The sequence below is a fragment of the Hippocampus comes genome, unplaced genomic scaffold (assembly GCF_001891065.2).
Source record: "Hippocampus comes isolate QL1 unplaced genomic scaffold, H_comes_QL1_v1.1 scaffold458, whole genome shotgun sequence".
Lineage (NCBI taxonomy): Eukaryota > Metazoa > Chordata > Actinopteri > Syngnathiformes > Syngnathidae > Hippocampus > Hippocampus comes.
This window is the reverse complement of record NW_017805628.1, coordinates 135465-151841: the sequence shown is the minus strand read 5'-3', so window position 1 is coordinate 151841 and position 16377 is coordinate 135465. Positions and strand designations below refer to the sequence as shown.

Below are 16377 nucleotides of genomic sequence, written 5' to 3'. Positions count from 1 at the left end.
AGGTTAGCTTTGAAAGGTGCTGGTATATTTCAACACTGGCGGTACAAAAACATGTCCAACAAAGCAATGCTGCGTCATCGAGTTCAAACATGAAAATAAATAATGGAAAACAAAACAAAAAAAAAACAAGCATGCTCCAAATTAACAGGTGACATTCCAAAAAGAGAACATATCTTCATCAATGGATTCTTTTAATAATTTATAAGCAATAACATATTCCATTTTATAGAAAATAAACATCTCTAGGAAATACTATACACAGTTATTATTAGTACAGCACAATTTACATTTAAACAGCATCAAATACTTATATACACCATGAAACAATGAGCTTCATAAAAGTTGAATGTTTGGCGTGGCGTTTTTTTTTTTTTTTCTTCACTCATTTATTTGTAACGCACTTGAATATGTCGCGCGGTCCGTCGCGATAGCGGACACCTTGTGCGTGTCATCACGCGCGGTGGCAGAGGCTACATCGGAGACCACGCGTGTGGCGTGGTTCTCGCAAAAACTGGATTCACACATCGTGAGCACAGGAATACGAGTTCAGAACTGTACAAAAGAGATGCGGTGAGACGACCCAAACCCGGTTGGACCCTTGGAGCCTTGCAATGTAAAGACAATGGCAGCTATTGAATATTTGTACCCTTTTTGTTTGTTTTTTTTTTTGGTCACCTGTTTTGTTTTTATACTATTTCCCAAGAACACAAAATCGGATGTCAACCAAGGATGGTGCCAAGGTGTGGTAAATACATATTAATATACACTTCAGAAGATAAGAGTGTTGTACAGTGGTGCCTTGAGATACGAGTTGAATTCGCTCCGTGAAGATGGAATGAGAAACACTCAAATAGTCTTTCCTCATTGAAATGAATGGAAATGTCATTAATCAGTTCCAGCTTCCTCAAATAAACCCCCCCAAAATGTAATGTGCTTTTGATTAAGGAAACTAGCACTCACTAATGTTATACTTAATAGAAAGACAGTAAAAACATAATTCAATAAAATGTAAAGAAACAATTTTGACAAGCTTTTTTTTTTGCTTTAATGGACATTGCATTTCTACTGGTGTCCCCGTTTTGGCCACCTGGAGGCAGTATAAGACAGACAGAAGTTGATACTGTTCATTGAAACTTCTCAACTCCTTTCAGCTCATCTGTGCAGCACTAATACTACTGGTAGTCATTCTTCACAGAGGAGCTGCCTTTACAGCAGCTCCTATATTTTGTTCTTCTACTTCTTCCTTTCATCACTTTGCTGCTGTGAATTGGGAATTTCTCCATGTGAGACTAATAAAGGTTTTCTTATCTTAAAAAATATGACAGTACTGTTTTATTGTCTGCCTGCAGATGTTGCCAAACTGTTCAACCACTTGCTGAAAAGATTCTAGCACCACAATGTGGATGGTCTTTCGCGTGAGCGTTAAGCTAGAGGACTGACAGGCTAAGCTTTGTGGTTGTTTTTTTTAGACAAGGTGTCATTCTTTTTATTTTGGAAGTCAACTACAACTTGGAGTAGCAATAAACAGCTTGAAGCATTTTTTTTGAAGCTTTGTCAACGATCTTAAAAGTGGCTGATATCTAAAACATTCGCAAATTGCATCACTTGTATCTCAAGGTGTCGCTGTCATCAAAACACTGCAATGATATTTTGAACCTGTGTAAGCGCATCATCATGTACAGTTTGGTGTCACATCCAGTGGCTCATTGTTGACATTTTGTGTTGTAGATGTACAGATATGCACAGTAGAGTGATGTTTAGGAAGATCACGTATACACACACACACACACACACGCACGCACGCACACACACACCTCTTTTGGCCAACACACAAAGTGGACAGATGGATGCGCCTGTCCAATCTCTGGCCGCCAGGTGTGGCAATATGATAGCAACCCATCGGAATGCCACACACACATTCGCATTTCAAACAGACCCCCTTCCCGGAGTGCCTCGGCTCCCAAATGCACGGTCCAGAACACATTCCGTTCCCGAGTCCTTGAGGAGTTGCTCTCTCCAGGAGCATTTTTCTCTCCTGTCTCTCAGAGTTCTCGCTCTCGCTTGCTGTCGGTGTCGGAGCGCCGCCTCAGGGAGCAGGGCCTGTCCGTCATCCTGTCCGTTTTTATAGGATTAGCTGGCTGTTAGGACAGCATTTATCTTTGCTTTGCTCCTGCGAGGTGGTCCACTCAGATATCTTACAAATCCTGTAGAGGGATGGAGGAGAAACGGGCGTGAATACAAGGCGCACACGCGGACTTGAGCGTTTTTGGGTTGGAGCACAGGTGTCAAAATCGAGACTTAGTGGCCAGATTCAAATATAATTACAGTGATCCCTCGCTCTCACGCGGTTCACTTTCCAGGGCTTCGCTGTTTCATGGATTTTTTTAGTGCAGTTTTTTTAATACTTTTAACCCTTTAAATCAGAACGCGTCACATGTTGACAGGACAGTATTTCCAAAAACTATTATAGTTATTTGTTGAAAACGTTTGTTTTTTGTAATTGGGCCTGAAAACAGGTTTTGGTCTTTGATTTCATTGTATATATTGTTAAGTATTGTGTAATAACTAAAAAAAAATAATGTTCACTACTTCACGGATTTCACTTATCACTGGTTCTTTTTGGAACGTATCCCCCGCGATAAACGAGGGATTACTGGATATCATTTTGTTCTCGATTTAGCGCAGTTTTCTGGCATGAAGTGAAGTGAAGCCCCCCCCCCCCCACTCCCAACCCAACATGAAGCACTGTCAACTGTCCCTCTTTAACCATCGAGGCAGAGTAGTAAAGTCGACTTGCCCGCTCGTCGATTATCCCTTCAACCCTATCCAGGTGTGTCTAATGAAGTGGCCGCTAATTGCGCGCGCTTGCCATTCATCTTGCAGATCCGCCAAACATGAAATGCGGTCGGCGTGAGATTCAGCGACCCAGCAGGAACGCCCACTAATTGCACCGATGTGTCGGCGGAGAGGCGCTTACTCCCCCCTCCCCCTCCCCTCCCCCTCCCCAACCTCAGCCTCCGTTATCCTCCTCTGCAACCCTTCCGGCGTCTCCTTCTCCTTCCCTCTTTCATTGCGTCGCCTCTTCTGATGTAACTGTCCCCATTTGTCTCTGGCGCCCACGCAAACAAGCCGTTTTCTGTCTTTCCTGCCTCTCTCTATATGCAACCAGCGTATAGGTGATCTGTTAATGAGCCTTGTGTTTGCACACTATGAGTCATTTAGCTGGGGGAGAAGCCGGCGTTTTTTTTTTTTTTTTTTTTTTTTTTTTTTTGCTATTTCACCTTTTATGTGTTTGTGTGTTCACAAGGCGACCCTTGGGTGTGGTGTTTGCAGGGGGGGCGGTGTTTGTGTGTGTGTGTGTGTGTGTGTGTGTGTGCTAGGCTCTTTGATTAGGTTTTGCAGCTTAAATTGGCACAGCACTGGCCTACACACACGCACGCACGCGCAGCCTCGCATCCCTCCACCGATGACAGCTCTGCCTCCTCCTGCTAACAACAAACCGCTCTCTTTCTTGCCCTCCCTTTTCCCTCCTCGCACTCCGCTGCCTTCTGCGGCTCAGACGTGGGAGTGGAGGTGAAGGGAGACGGCGGGGGGAGAAGTGAGGAGATAAGGGGAGGGGACGGATGAAAGCGGCATGACTGAAAATGGAAAAAAAAAAAAAAGGAGGCAGGAGCTGGTCGGGGATGAGAGGTGAACGCAACGAGCGAAAGCAGCAGGGGGGAGGTGAGGAGACGCCAAATAAGCCGAGCGAGGGAAGGAAAGAGAAACAAGACGAGAGAAGGGGAAGTGTGTGTTTGTGTGTAGCATGCGAGGCGCGTCGCAGGCAGTGATGGTGGGTGGGGTGTTTTGATCAAGAGCCAACGTTTCATCACTGTCAGTCTGCGCGCGGAGGAGAACAGAAACAGGAAGGAGGGAGGAATGGAAGGGAAGGGGAGGGGGAGGAGGGGAGGCGCTGCTGCCTCAATGCACCGATGCTCTCTGCTGAATGTCAGCCTCACACTCCTTCTCTACCCCCCCATCCCCCATCCCACTGCCTTTGACCTTCCTCTTTGAGTCTGCAGTGAGGGACAGAACACCAGCAGATGACGTCTGGCTGACAGCAAAGCCACCCGTCCATTCACCCATCCTGCCGGCGGTTATGAGGGCTCCCTCAAGTGGTACTCAAGAGTGCGCTATGTCGCGAAGTGCTTATGAACCACAGCATTTAACTCACCCGCGGCCGCGGATGTTTATGGTCGCCATTTGGAATCCGACCATTTACTGCCATCAGCGTGTGTCAGCTTGTCTTTGATATTCAGCTTTGTAAAGCACCGCCGTGACGAACGGATTTCCTGGTGATGGCGATGTCGCATCCCTTTGGATTTGAGATCAGCACAGGTTTCGAGTTGAAAGCTAAGATTAGGGTTCACTGTCATTTTGAGCCAGAGAAATGTTGGACAATTTTGGCATCCGACACTTGATCGTAGGGGCATGGGGGTGCAACTAACAATTATTTTAATAACACTAGTCAACAGCAAATTTTATTCAGAAATGGATTTATGTGCACTGAAATATATTTTTGACGCTGAGTTAAAAAAATGTCTTGAATTTTTTTTCTGGCAGATCCAGTTTTTGGGGATATTTGAATTTTTTTGTTTTAAAGTTTGACCTATAAAGGTTTGTGCAATATTGATTTTTATCATGCGTTGTAATTTATATGAAAACCTGATGTGCTGGACAGATTTTTATAAAAATAACTACTTGTATCTCTGATTAAATAAAATAGTCAAAAACAGTTGAGCAACGTAATCGACAGGTCTGCTGATGATTTTTTTGGGGTGGAATCCACCGTTTTTTTCAAATGCAGCACTTCAAATTGACACTGCAAAAAATGTACTCCAGTTTCCCACCACATGAATGAAGGCCAACCTGAGAGCTCTGACCTCAACCCCATCAAATCCCTTTGCGATGAACAAAAAACGAAATTGTGAGCCAGCCACAACAGCGGTGATGTCATTCTTTCATTTTCACTTCCTGTCTGCTCCTCGAGAAAAGTGCTTTGACATTTTCGATTGATGCTTGTTGTTATTTGGAGCCATTACAATAACAGTGAATGCGCTCAATTGAATGCCACACAATTCCGGGGCCGCAAGGGCACAGAATATAGCGACCACTTGAAAAGCGAAAAGAAGCCCCCCACCGGCTGGCGTACACGCGTAGTCGTGCAAGCTGGCTTTTGTTCCATGAGGAGCGCTAAAAAGACCGCAAAATGACGAGACGAGAAAGGGGGGGCACGCCGAGAAAAATCGAAGCCGTCCGCTCAAGTGCGCTTGTGGGAACAACAACCTCTTCATCCTTTTTTCGAATTCACACACGCCACGTTTTTGTGTGAGTGCTTGATAGCGCCTCTCCTCCGCTCAACCCCTCCCAGCCTTTCCTGAACGCATGACTCATGTTGGATGGCGTGGATTCGTGTTCTTTGTCTTTGGGGGTCTTCCTTACCTCATGTTTGGGACATTTGATGGAGAAGTCATCTTCGTGGAATGTGCAGCCTGTATAGTTCGGGAGAAAACAAAGACAAAAAGGGGGGAATGAGAACGACAATAGCAGCAAGTTTAGAGCCCGGCGCGATTAGCATCTGAAACAGAACAAGATTGGAAAAGAAGCACGGAGGAAGTGGAGAGGAAAGGAATGAGGCGAGGATGCGAGGGGATGAGTTGCAGGGAAGCAGCCCCGTCACGTGTGGCTGATGCATTCAGCGGGAGGGAAATGGGCCTTATGCTGTGACCCCCGTCACCCCTGCCCCAGGTGCCTTGGCAGACTTTTAAATCTTCATATTCTCAGCATGACGTAGTCTCTTAACATTAGGTACACCTGTGCAATATATCTCTCCATCCATCCATCCATTTTCAACACTATTTATCCTGAACAGGGTCGCGAGGAATTGCTGGAGCCTATCCCAGCTAAAGTCTGGCGGAAGGCAGATTACGCCCTGAACTGGTCGCCAGTCAGTCACAGGGCACATATAGCGACGAATGACCGTTCACAGCCACATTCACACCGCCACTGAGTGCGGTGTGTGCAATATAATACATAAAAGTGACATATAAAAATGGATTGTTTTTGACCCTAAAATATAAATAAGGCATCGAAAGAAGTGGAAATACAAATCATGGACCGTCTCGTATTTCTGTTCTCCTGGTCAATGTTGTTTGTGTGGAAAAACAATGAAATAGCTAAATCCATCCATTTTCACCAATGTCAGGGCCATTTTGTCCTCTACTGCCCCTTGCTATCGATTCAAATTGACGTCAAAGTGCCCTCGGGCCGACATTGCAAACGTCTCATGACCAAACCCTGAAAACAGATGAGCTATGACGTTCGTAATGGGAGCCCAACGACACACTGACGTCAATATCAGTCAAAAAGTGGAGGACCATACAGGACAAAATGGCAGCACCCTCAAATTGATGAAAATATCAAAATGAATCTGCTGATTCAACTCGAAAGAAGGGCTGTTTAATTTACTTTATTTTATGTTTACTTTGACAGCATGAGAACATCTCGAAGCCTCTTTTTGGAAGATTTGTTTACTATTTTCCAAACAGCTGATTGTTGTGTTTCAAATTTTTGCTCACAAGTCACATTAAAAATATCAATGAGCTGCAGAGAAGGATGGACAGCTTTTGTGACGCATGCTGACCTAAAACCTGCACATTCGGCCATCTTGGTTGCAGAATGAATGAACGACGAAAGCATTTGGATCCGCCCTTCCTTTCGCTATCTCCGGCTCGTGTTTCCCTCTCAAGCACTTCATCGTCCTACTCCTCCCACCATCATTGAAACCGTCCTCTTTCCTCCCCTTCCTCATCTCCTGTTTATCGCGCTCCTCTCACCAATGTCTCACTCTCATCTGCCAGCATTCGTCCCACCCCGCCCCGCTCAGCTCTTTTTTTTGAAGTCTCCGTCTTTTTGGGGGCAACTTTTTTGTCTCCCGCTGTGTTCTCTTACCTATCTCTTTGGCGCAGACGTAGTGGTATTTACGAGAGCAGCTTCTCCAACAGCAACTGAGGGACGCCCCCGCAATCTGGCACTTGTGGCAGCTCTGGGGTTAGTCAGATAGATGGACATATGGCCCCGGGACCAAGAAACAGAAAAAGTGACCAAGCACGTATAAGGATTAAAGAAAGGGAATAACAAGCAAAGGACAAAAGTTGGAAAGTTAGCCGAGATATCTCCAAAGCAGCTGCTCAGTGATGTGGTGAGATTTGCTCTCGTACCATTTGGGCTGAGATGTCGGCGGCTTCCTTCAGTCCGAATAATCGCCCGGCCACCATGATCACCCCCTTGGTCCAGATAGCACAGTTTTCATGAGCCCAGTGCTCATTGGCCTGTGCTTCTTCTCGCAGCCTTTGGAACAAACCCTCTTGGGTATCGGAAGGCCCGGCCTGGAGCTGCTTCATCCTCTTTAACCTCTCTCGAAGGGTTATTCTCCGTAGAACGCCCTTTCGACCCGTTCTTTCTTTTCTTTCCGCTCTTCGGGACGACCAATGGTGATGTCTGGCACTTCTGCCCTCTTGTGGCGATTCCTCCGTGTTTTCTGCTTTCTCGACGCCGGTCTCATTTTCAACTTTTGGTAATGTGCGTGGTTCTTCATTAACTTCATCTCGGTTGGTTTTCTCTAGGACTTCCCGTAGGGAGAGCGCGGCGGGTTCAGTGGTCAACAGCTTCCGAGGGACCGCGTCTTCCGTGTAGTATGGTCCGCACAGATCGCCCATGTCTCTGTAGTTGGATTCTTTTCCGCACAGGCAACATGTAAGACGCCTACTAGTTAGATGTGGATCGACCGTGGGTCCTTGCAGCATGGCGGCAGTGTGCGGCACTACTTTTGCAACCGTGAAAGGATTCTTCATTCGGAGAATTCCCTTTTTTCTCCGTCTTTGAAATACATGCATATCCTCGGGCTTGTTGACGATGGCACACCAAGAGGAAAAGTCTCTGGAGTTGTTCATTCGCACGTACGGACAGAAAGACAGAGGGTGTTGTTGGACCGGCTTGTTTCTGATTCTCTTTACCGAAATGGTCTCGGTCTGTTTTTTGGATATTGTCACCACAGGACCCACAATGTAATCTTTTTCCTCTTCACACGTGTCTATTTCTGTCTCCTGTTGTTGCCTCTCTACTTTTTCTGCTTCGCACCCCGCCGCCCTCACAACCGCTTCAATGACCTCCAAGGCATCTTTCATTCCCGGTTTTGGCCCGGGCTTTTTGTACACTTTCATTGGCTTGTCAGAAATCTCCTCGGATAAGGCTTTCCCTCGTTTCCGCTTAGCTGGATATGCAGATGCTTTTCTTCCTCTTCTCAGCGTCTGGATGACTTCTGCGCTGTCAACCTCAGGGCATTCTTTAATATCATCGGGACTTATTGGCAATGTGGGCATTTCCGAAGGGGTTATCATCTCCTCTACTATTCCGTCTTGTTGCTCCGTAACTTCAAGTTTGATCTCCTTTGCTGCTTCTGTTTCTTCTGCCGCAGACTGACCTTTTCGTTTCCTTTTCTGCTTTACGTGCATCTCGTGGTTGTTTTTGATGGCCCTCTGCTTGGCCGCTCTTGGGGTCGTCACTATTAGGTCTCCCGCTTCCAAGGCTACGGCAGAGGCGTCCGTACTCTCCACCATAGCCCAACGCTTCCTTTTTGAGGACTTGGTTGTGGCTAAATCTCCGGATACAAATGCTTTTGCTTGTTGGGTCCAGTCTCCTCGAGGACTGAGGTCTACCTGAGCCCCCATTGCTCTTTGGACTTTGCGCAGCGTTCCAGGTTGATGTTCTTGTATCGGCCCTTGGTCATTTCCATCCTCTTCTGACAGCTTTTGTCTCAACTCCTCTGACACTGGTGCTTCCTGACATATCTTCTGCTTGTCAGATTCTCGTTTGACCTCCTTTCTTGCGGCACCTTCGAGGTGTTTCACAACCTCCTGTCTGCTTTTCATTTCACTTTCCATCATTTCCGTGCCATTGACAGGAATAACCGTCTCTCCGTCTTTGACCGCGTGCGGAGAAAAGTCCTTCGTTGTTGCATCATCGTTGAGACTGATGTCTGTCTGAGACGTTTGGAGGTATTTCTTCGAGCTCGGTGATGTGATTTTCTGCACCATGGCTTCATATTTCTGTCCTCTGCCCTTACGTGGAGGGAGGACTTTTGTTCTGGTGGGGCACTGAGGAGGCACGACTGACACATCACCTGGATCGCTTTCGGTGGCATTAGAGGGAATATGTTTGGCTGGGTAGGTCCCCTCAGGCTCTTTCGTGGCTGGCCCTTTCTTTTTTCTGGGCCCCGGGACATCCGCCTCTTTCGGTGTGGAGACAACCCGCGCCAGCGGCGTGGCCTGGGATTTTGATTTAGGCTTTGGACCCCTCTTCTTCTTTACAGGCACCGTAGCGGGTTCCATGAATGACTGATATTTGAGTGGAAGCATCATCTTTTCTTCAGTATTTTCAGATGGAAGCAGTTCAGGAGGTTCAGTTGGAGTCTTTTTTACCATGTAAGGACTTGGAGTAAGACATTGTTCCTGAGCGAAACGGTCCTCTTTTATGGAACAATCAAGTGTGCCCGTTTCTGTCACTGCTGGTGTTAAATTATCTTTGTGTATTGGTTTCTCCTTTTCTTTTGATGATTTTGCCTGTGAAGGCTTTCTTGACCTCAAGGTCATGTTTTTATTGTCATTTTCTTGTGCTTTTATGACATTTGGTGACTTTTCGTCATGGTTTGTTACTTTGATATCCTGGTTTATTTGCGATAGCGTAGTCTTGATATTTTTTCTGCCCCTGCCCTGTGGCCCTGTCAAATGTAGAATGATTTCTTCTTGTTGTGTCTGCTTGGCCTGAGAAACTGAGCCTTTGGGGCGACCGACGGGGGACTTGATGGTTACGTTTTCACTGGGTGGCAATTCATCTTCAGATTTGAACGCAGGCTTTGGTCCTGTCTTTGAAACAGGTTTAGGCCCAAGTTTTAATGTCGGTTTTAAGCCTGGTTTGGGCCCTGGTTTTCGTTTCCCTCGAGACTCAATTTTCTCTGCTGGATCTGGTGTATTTGCCACAACCTTTTGTCCGGATTTAAGTCCTGGTTTTGGCCCGGGCTTTGGTCCGGGCTTTAGGGCAAGTTTAGGACTTGGTTTGCCTCCAGGTTTTGGCCCTGGCTTTGGTCCAGTTTTCAGTCCTGGTTTGGGTCCAGGTTTTGGGCCTGGTTTCCCCTTTAAATGAGCCTCGCCTTTGGGTGGTAAATCTGGCGCATTGAATGAACGTGTGCACATTCTTGAACTTAGTCCTTCAGTTAATATTTTGGTTGTCTGGCTCACTATTGATTCCTGATGAGCTAAGTCGGTTTGATCTGAGAACAACATAGTTTTGCTCAAAGGCCTGCAGGGCTTCTCTGAGGCCAGGGGGTCTCCTTCATCATCCTTCTCTTCATCCCTTTCCAAGCTTAGCTGTCGCCTGATTGCCATACCTGAAAGCATCAGTTTCCTTCTCCCCCTTGCATGCTTACGTCCAAATGCCCTGGGTTGACCAGATGGGGCCACAGGCTCTGGCTTGGCCAAGGGGGTCACGGCACTGGAGCAGCTGAGGCCCGGCTCCATGTCCTCATCACCTTTCTTTGGGGAGGGCGGTGTGTCCGCCCAGGAGGGGGCTGAGGGAAGTATTGACTTCCCGGGCAACTGAGGAGAGTCTGGCTCCAGCACTTTGGCGTCGCTGTGATCCATATGATCCCTGGACTGGGCTGGAGTTGGTGTTGTCTTGTCATTGAGAGCTGAGAAAACTGGCATAGCAGATTGGGGCTGCGGAGCGGTGTCACCGATGGCCGATTCTCTCGAAGAAGCATTCGGCGCTGCTGCCACATTTGGATGTGCAGGCACTCCCGCAAGCTCATTGTCACTATGGAACTCAGCTCTTTGAGTCTCTGTCTTGGTGCAAAGGTTGGCAGAAGGTTTCTCACAGCCGTGTCTGTTCATGAAATCAGAATTCAATGACTGGCTAATGTACTCCTCCTCCCCTAGTTCTCTTCTCACCTCATCAGACAGGGGCGGGGAAAGAGCATGTTGCTTTCTTTCATCGAATGTTTCTTGTCCATTGTTTTCCTCCTCCTTTTCCTCTTCTTCAATCAGTTGTTTGAGCTCTGTCTTCTCTGAATGTTCCTCTTCCAAGGCCTCAATTCGAGGGGTTGAAGAAGTGTTGTCTGAGCTGTCCTCCTTCTCTGTGGAATATTGATCCTGTTCAAGGTCACTCACAGGATTGAAAGGCAATGTTTTTAGCGAGCTCTCAGAAGCATCTGATGACTCTGATTTGTATGCCTCTTTTATCTCTTGGCCAAAATTGTGGCTTGAGTCAGAGCACGCAGCTGGGGACTGTTCAAGTGAATCAGGATCATATTTTCTCTGGACCCCTTCGTAGACTGTCTCCGCATAGCAAAAGTCTTTGTCTGCCCCACCTTTGTTTGCTTGGTTGTATAGAAATGAACATTTGTCCTCATCTGACCATTTTTCCTGTTTCTCTGTCAGATTAGTCACGTCAGTATCTCTTTCATAGTCAGGCGGTTTTGGCCTAGTTGCCACTTCTTTGTCAGCTGACTTCTCCGTCCATGCTGATTCTTCAAAGTTTTCTCTAACAGACTCATTGATCTGCTGTATGTCGGAAGATGAGTCGGTGTCCGGTTTAATAGGACTGGGAATGGTAATGCTGGTAGGAGACCTCCCCTCACTGTTGCTCTTGACCGGAGTGATATCTTCTCCTTGTACTGACTGACACGTAATTGGGTCAGGAGTAAAGTTGTGCAATCCCGAGTCTCCCGACCTGGTGGAGACATCATCTGGAGATGTCATGGAACAGGATGACATTGTGTCCACGTTAATATGTGTGTTGTTGGGAGGCTGAGCTGGACTTCTGCCCTGGTTTCTGTAGTAGTAGCCCCTCTCCAGTTGTTCATCACTACTGCTGGAGTAGCCTCCCTCGTGCAGTTCCATCAGCATCCGCTGATGTTGAACATTAGAGTAAAGGTCCTGCACTGGTCCTCCACTTAAACCACCAGTACTTTCTGGATATGTATTTTTGTACTCATCAGCCTTTTTGGAGGATGCTGCACTTCCAGAACTGCTGTTGCTTCCTCCACTGTTTCGTTTTGCATTTTTCTTGTTGGCCACCAGAGTCTCTGAAAGCAGCAACTGTTGGACGTTGTTGGATATGTTCTCGACCTGAGAGGTGAGGGCATTCAGGCTCCACAAGCTCGGGTTTGACAGCAGCTTCTCTGAGAAACGCTCTTTCATGCTAGGTCCTTGTAGTGTGCTTGTGAAGCTTTGGGGTGCTGCCTGGGGCACACTGGGTGATGGGTGTGAGCGTGGGGGCAACAGCATAGCATTGGACCCGCCTTGCTCTTGATGGCCCATGGAGGTGGATGATGACGACGAGGCCGGTCCTGGGGTGATGGGCGGTTGGCCGTACTGGAAGGACTCCGGATTGGTCATTAAAGGCGAAGGGGTGGAGCTGTATGAAGGGGAGCGTCCAACCGATCGTGCGGGAGAGTGGTTGGAGGAGGGACTGCAAGTTTGATAATACTGTTCAGGTGACCTCACAGCCAGTTCAGAGAGACAGTAGTTTGGTTGTGGTTGGCTGAAATGTTGGTATTTTGGGTGGGGTTCCTGGGGGCTGGTCATGGGTTGCAGAGGGGGCTGTGGCTCATAACCTCTCGAGTGTTGGTAGCTATAGCTATTCTGGGATGGCCTGTAGCCTCCTTGCTTCAGATTACTGTGGCTGCTCATTTGTCTGCCATACTGGGAGGTCGGCGTTATGCTATAACCTTTATAGCATGGGGGCATGGGGCTGCACTTTTCGATGTAAGGTGAAGGAGAGGGGGAAGGTTGGGGGTAGTGCAGGTGACTTTGTGGATACAATAAAGGTGAAGGGGAAGGGTTATTTGGGTGTGACTGGTGATGGGGGCTTGGGAATGAGGGGGCAGAGGGCTGATGGCACTGGGTCTGGGAGTGGCCCAGCATGTTCTGGTCCATGTACTGTGAGGAGTTAGGGCCAGGTGGACCTCCAGCCTCAATTCGGCTAACCATCTCATGCTCATACGATGTCAACTGAGATGGGTCTTCCCATTTCTGCTGGAGGTGTCCCCCGCTCATGTACTGGGCCGAGTATGTCCCAGAGCCCATGTGGTTACTGTAAGCACCATGACCCTGTAAATGTTGACCAGAACTTGTCGGAGGGAATTTAGGGATTTTCTTCTTAGCCTGCGAGGGTGCAGAGCCTCCGTTTGCGTTCCCGCCACCATTGACCGGGAAACCAGGGTAGGCTGGCTGGCTATAACAGTCCTTAGGTGCTCCTCCTGTCCCTGTTCCTGCGGCTGTAGACATACTTGTTGTGTTAACCAGCGAGCGGGCCTCATAGTTTGACCTTGAAAGCCCTGGACCCGGGCCTGGATGTGGACCAGGCCCCGGGTGGGGTAGCTGAGGGTGGGCATGATGCGTGTGTTGTCGGTACGTCTCCAGGCGTGATAATTCGTGGGGCTCCTGCTGGTAGCAGGGTTGGTTGCTGTGGTAACCACCAGCGCGCTCACGGAAGGACTGCATCACTCCCACCGTCTGAAAACAGAACAGGGAGGAGGGAGGTGAGATGGGAAAGGGGGATGGGGGGTAAGGGGTTCGGAAGACAGGGACAAGTGGTGGTGGTGGGGCGGGGGTGATAGAGATGTTCGTTAGAGACTGCAGTTTGACTTGGATGGTATAAAAAATGGATACATGGAGGATCGTTCAGTTACTTGACAAACAGTCAGACACAGTTTCAGACAACTTGAGTGATGCCGATACAAGAAATTCAATTGCAGCTTTGAGATCCAAATGCTCATTCAGGCTCACCGAACACTCAATTCGACAACGTCAGAAAAGACATGATGAATCGGTTATTCGACATAACAATATTAATAATAATTAATTATAGAACAACTAACAAATTCTGTCAGACCAGAGAGATAGCAGTTCAAATATTTAAATGGAATGTAAAGACTTCTGGATCCGTTGAAAGACTGTTTTGAATTACCGGTAGTAGACCTAATAAAGCGATGAATATCAGTGTGCCATGGATACATCTAAAATAAATCAAGATATAAACGTCCATGCGTTTATATGGAAATATTAACGATGAGGCACCATGTTAGCATTCTTCCGATTACAATTCCTCCTAACTTCATCATGTCTGTGCTGATCCACAAATTTAGACTATTTTCAAGCACAACTTTAAGATATTACAATCTATTATCTGACACTATGAATCTTTATTCCATGCTTTGTCAATGTCAACACTTTGTAACTACAGAAAGGTTTTTTTTCCTTGCCACAGAGATACCAACTCAAATTTCACCCAAAGCAACGTGGGACAGTTTTGTGGATGCACTTCGAGTTTAGCGGTAGTGGAATGCCTGCACTTGTTGCATTTAATTATTTTTTTGCTTTTTATTCCAGCAGAGTGCACATATGGCAATGTTTGTCTGCAAATGAGTGTGCCTTCTTCTTCTTACAAAGTATAAAAAGGGGTGGGGGGGGAATACAAGGGGTGGAGCTCTATAAGAGGAACACAAGGAGACGGAGTCACCTGGAGACGATAGCTCTCAGCTCAGTCTGTCAGCGTGTGTTTGACTGTGCGTGCCTGCCGCCACCTGCACAATATCCCAGCATGCAACCTGCCCCAGGGAGCACCGTGCGCGCCAGCAGATGCACGTTGGCATTATTCATGTCTGAAATAGACAATTTTGTGCGTGTGTGTGAGTATGTGTGTGTGCGTGTGTGCGCGTGTGTGGCAAAGCAGTGAGAATGAAAGACACATCACTCAATCTGCACTGACTGTGTGTGTGTGTGTGTGTGTGTATATATATATATATATATATATATATATATATATATGCCTTTGATAAGTTCAATGTGTTATATTTACTAAAATTTGCTGGCAACCAGTCCAGGTCCAAGGTGACCCTAATGGGTCCAAAAAGTGGATGATAATACAGTTTGAGTCATCACTGAATCTTTCATGAAAGTAAAGTATGGTATTTGTCTTCTTTTCAGAAAAAAATGACTCCATTTATGTGAGAACAGGCTTGGTTAATAAGGACCTTTGCAGAAAATTAAAGATAGAAAAGACATATGAAACTGAAAATAAATAAAATACAACCCCCCCCACCCCACAAAATTAACTAAAAACCTGTAAAAAAAAATTAAGTGAAGATGAAATGGGGGGAAAAATACAAATAAAAGTAAAAACAATTTAAATCAAATAAAGAAATGAGCAAAAATATAAAAGAATGATCATCTTTGACAAAGTAATTTGTGATTAAAAATACTATTTCAAACTGAAAGAAAATGAGAGAAAAACGGAGAAAATTAGGATTTTTAAAAAATGGAGAAATCCGAAAAGCGACATCAAAAAAGAGAAAAATTGGACGATGACGGTGATGAGAGTACAGTGGAGGTGCAGAGGATGATTTAACTAAAAGGGCTTTGCAATCGTGACTCTGGGGAAATATGAGCTTGCTGACCTGCCGTCATGTCTACGCACCCAAACAAACTACGTTCCTGCAGATGTAGCGTAATGCAATGCAACATGCTACGTTGCACACACTGGTACAATGAGGTGGGTTCCGTAATTAGCTTCACCTCCTGCTGGAAAACACGAAGTAGCTGATGTGTGTGTAAGTGACTGCTGTGGGCTGCGCACGCCTCACCACTTTGCGAGTCCACTGCGCCTCACGGGCACCCTAAAGCATTTACCTGCAGCTTTTGGGGCTAAAACGTACCAGCGATGACCTTTTTCAGACAGCCGATTTCCGTCTATAAGCGTACATCAATAAGCGGGCAAGCGGAGACGGCAAAGAAGCAAGAGAGGAGAAAATCCGATTGTTGAGCTGTATGCCTCATTATGCGCCGAGCTCTTGGCGCCTTCTTCGCCCTCTCTCCCTCGCTTTCATCGCATCATCTTCACAGGCACTTTGAGATGGGACTTATCTTCTTTTGCCACACACCCACCAACACAAAAGCTGACCTTAAAGCAGGTCTGTGCATGAAATGTAATGACGTCCGTGGCAGGGCTGTGCATTCGGGGGGTTGGGGGGGGGCAAGTCGACATGAGGGATCGTCGCCATCCTCGCAGAGCGGAGGGATGCAACGTGGCGCTGTGTGTTTACCTCCCCAGTCGTCCTTGTTAGATATGCGTGCAGACGCAGCTTCTTCTAGCGAGGAGGGGGAGCTAACACACACACACACACACACACACACACACACACACACACACACACACACACACACACACACACACACACACACAAAAAAAAAAAACGAGACGCTCCCCCCCCCCAACCCCCCA

At 46.9% G+C, this 16377-nt stretch overlaps 1 protein-coding gene across 1 annotated transcript in view; it reads right to left on the bottom strand.

The window, feature by feature from the left end:
• Nucleotides 1-1464: 1464 nt before the first annotated feature.
• Nucleotides 1465-16377, bottom strand: part of rai1 (retinoic acid induced 1) — a 60202-nt gene continuing 45289 nt past the window's right edge. The window contains exons 2-5 of the mRNA XM_019881504.1: nucleotides 7260-13610; nucleotides 6991-7084; nucleotides 5482-5531; nucleotides 1465-2204 (exon numbers count right to left, since the gene is read on the bottom strand). Of these exons, the coding sequence (XP_019737063.1) occupies nucleotides 2196-2204; nucleotides 5482-5531; nucleotides 6991-7084; nucleotides 7260-13598 (6492 nt within the window). The 5' untranslated portion in view covers nucleotides 13599-13610 and the 3' untranslated portion in view covers nucleotides 1465-2195. The remainder of the gene's footprint in view (nucleotides 2205-5481; nucleotides 5532-6990; nucleotides 7085-7259; nucleotides 13611-16377) is intronic.